The 2,228-nt window shown below is 53.4% G+C and overlaps 1 protein-coding gene across 1 annotated transcript; it reads right to left on the reverse strand.

Annotated features, from left to right (window-relative positions):
• Window positions 1-746: 746 nt before the first annotated feature.
• On the reverse strand, window positions 747-1,618 carry H6S33_012717 (uncharacterized protein; the record flags this gene model as incomplete). Its single annotated transcript, XM_044844599.1, has 3 exons — window positions 747-809; window positions 924-1,379; window positions 1,436-1,618. 3 exons carry the CDS (start codon window positions 1,616-1,618, stop codon window positions 747-749), a joined length of 702 nt encoding a protein of 233 aa, XP_044694426.1.
• Window positions 1,619-2,228: the final 610 nt, after the last annotated feature.

Below are 2,228 nucleotides of genomic sequence, written 5' to 3' on the forward strand. Positions count from 1 at the left end.
TCGAGACTTTCCAAACTCAGTGGAAAGGATACAAGGCGAGACGAGACTTGGGGAAGTCTCGCCTCGTCTCGTCTCGTGCCCATCACTATATATGGGTGATTTCGGTTACATGGGTCGCGGAATTGGTCCCCCACCTTTAGCCTAGACGCACCACCATAGACTTCTTCTTCTTCTAGATCTCCTTCTTCAATCATGTAATCTATGACCGACGCGTTGCTATGGTTACGCGAACCACAGAATATCACTCGGTCCCTGACACCGCTTCTACGTACATCTTCTCACAGTATGTTAATTCAGCGCGATCCTTCTGTCCTGGCCTTCCGCAATATATAGAACTCGCACCCCCACCAAAGTAACACCGCTCTATCTCCACTCATAATAATAATCCACAATTCTCTGCCAGAGACCGCGATATGGCGAGACATTCCCCCCGATCGAACTCGATCCTTCTCGCTGCCACCCCGCGAAGAGCAGCTGCCCGAGCGCCGCGTCGAGCCCATCCTGTAGGTAGGGTAGGAACGGGTACATCGTCCACAGATCCGCCACCCGTATGGGACAGTTGTGGCCGTGTTACGAACCCAGCGGAGGTTTTGGGGTGCGTTTGGGAGGACCAGACCTCGCTTTTCCAGCTGGTTGGCCTTTGGCGTGGAGATCAGGCATCACCCTGGTTGGTAAGGTGGAGGAGGGAGGAGAAGACCACCCTACAGCCAGTAGGGACCTGGTGGAAGGGGTAGGTCGGCCTGTGCCTAGATGGTGAGGGAGAGCGTGTGGCGCTTGCGCAGGGTTGCTATTGATGCGGAAAGAGACTCCTGTTTATGGGCACGGGGAGCATGTCAGTGATCGGGGGGATCTTTGGCTAGTCCTGTCGGGAAGGATATAGTATAGATACATGTATATATAGGGAATTATATAGGGAGACGTACATAATCGCCATCCAACACCAGCATCTTCAGCTGATCCTCAATATTCGGACACCCCTCCGCCATCCCGCACACCTCCTCTACCATCAAGCCTTGCATGCGCACCAAGAGCAGCCTTCTCAGCGTCTCCCCATGCCCCGCCAGAACGCGCACATAAAAAACCTCCATCTCGCAGCAGAGCTCCTCCAGCCCTTTATACGATGCCACGAACATGTCCGCCGGCCCATCAACATACAGACACCTCAGCGCTGCATTGCCCACCAGCTCCCTCTGCCGCGCTTCCGGTCCGCTATCCCGCCTCGGATCCGGAAACGGCGGCCACAGCTTCGGGGCGCGCAAAGTCCGCAGGTCCAGCAGCAACCCCCGCGAGAGGTCTAGCACTTTACTGAGCGCTGCCGCAATTGGCTGCGTGAGCGCCGGGATGTCGAGTGCGAGCTGCTCCAGTGCCAGTACAGTGATCTGTGCGGTAGCGCGGTGAATATGTCGACTAGGAGCAGCTGGTCGGGCCTGTCGACTGCGGTGAGGCAGAGGGCGAGGCTTTTGAGGGTTGTTGCGGAGGCGGTGAGGAGCGCGGTGAGAGATGCAACCTGCGTGGGCTTCTTATCTATCCAGCAGACGTCGAGGGATCTTAGTGCCGGCATGGGCCCGGGGAGGAAGACGTCGACGTTGCTGGTTTTCAGGTGGTGCAGCTTGGACATGGTGCGGATGGCGGCGGAGATGGCGGGCCGGATGTTGTCATTGTATTCGTATCCTGATCGCGATCGATCAGTGTCAATTCCCTTCTCTACCACGCCGGGAAATGCATCACAAATGTATCGCGAAATGTATGATAAAATGTATCCCCAGTACCAAACACTACGGCTGTGTGGTGTGTGTAGATATGCATCGGCGAATGAATCCTAAATGCATCGGCGAATGAATCATATATGCATCGGCGAATGCATCATAAATGAATCGGCGAATGCATTCCAGTCCCATTAGACGCCTTTCCGACGAATTTCCGACGACTTTACTGACTATGTAGGACAGCATCGCCAATTGTCCAGCGAATGCATCAGTAAAAGTATCAGTAAAAGCATCAGCAAAGGGACCAGTAAATGCATACACAGATGTTCCAGGAATAAAAAAACGATTTGTGTAGGGGAATTGAATATGTGTCGCTCCGCTTGGAAATCCCAGATCTTACCAGCTAGACCATCAGTTGATATACTAATGTTATGATTATCAATTCTATCTAGCGAGTGTTTGGCTGTTTTAAAGGTAGGACTTAGATAAGTTCGAAATCGGGAGGGATGCTGAATACTGCGG

This window comes from Morchella sextelata (assembly GCF_020137385.1).
Source record: "Morchella sextelata strain SCLS chromosome Unknown scls_9, whole genome shotgun sequence".
Lineage (NCBI taxonomy): Eukaryota > Fungi > Ascomycota > Pezizomycetes > Pezizales > Morchellaceae > Morchella > Morchella sextelata.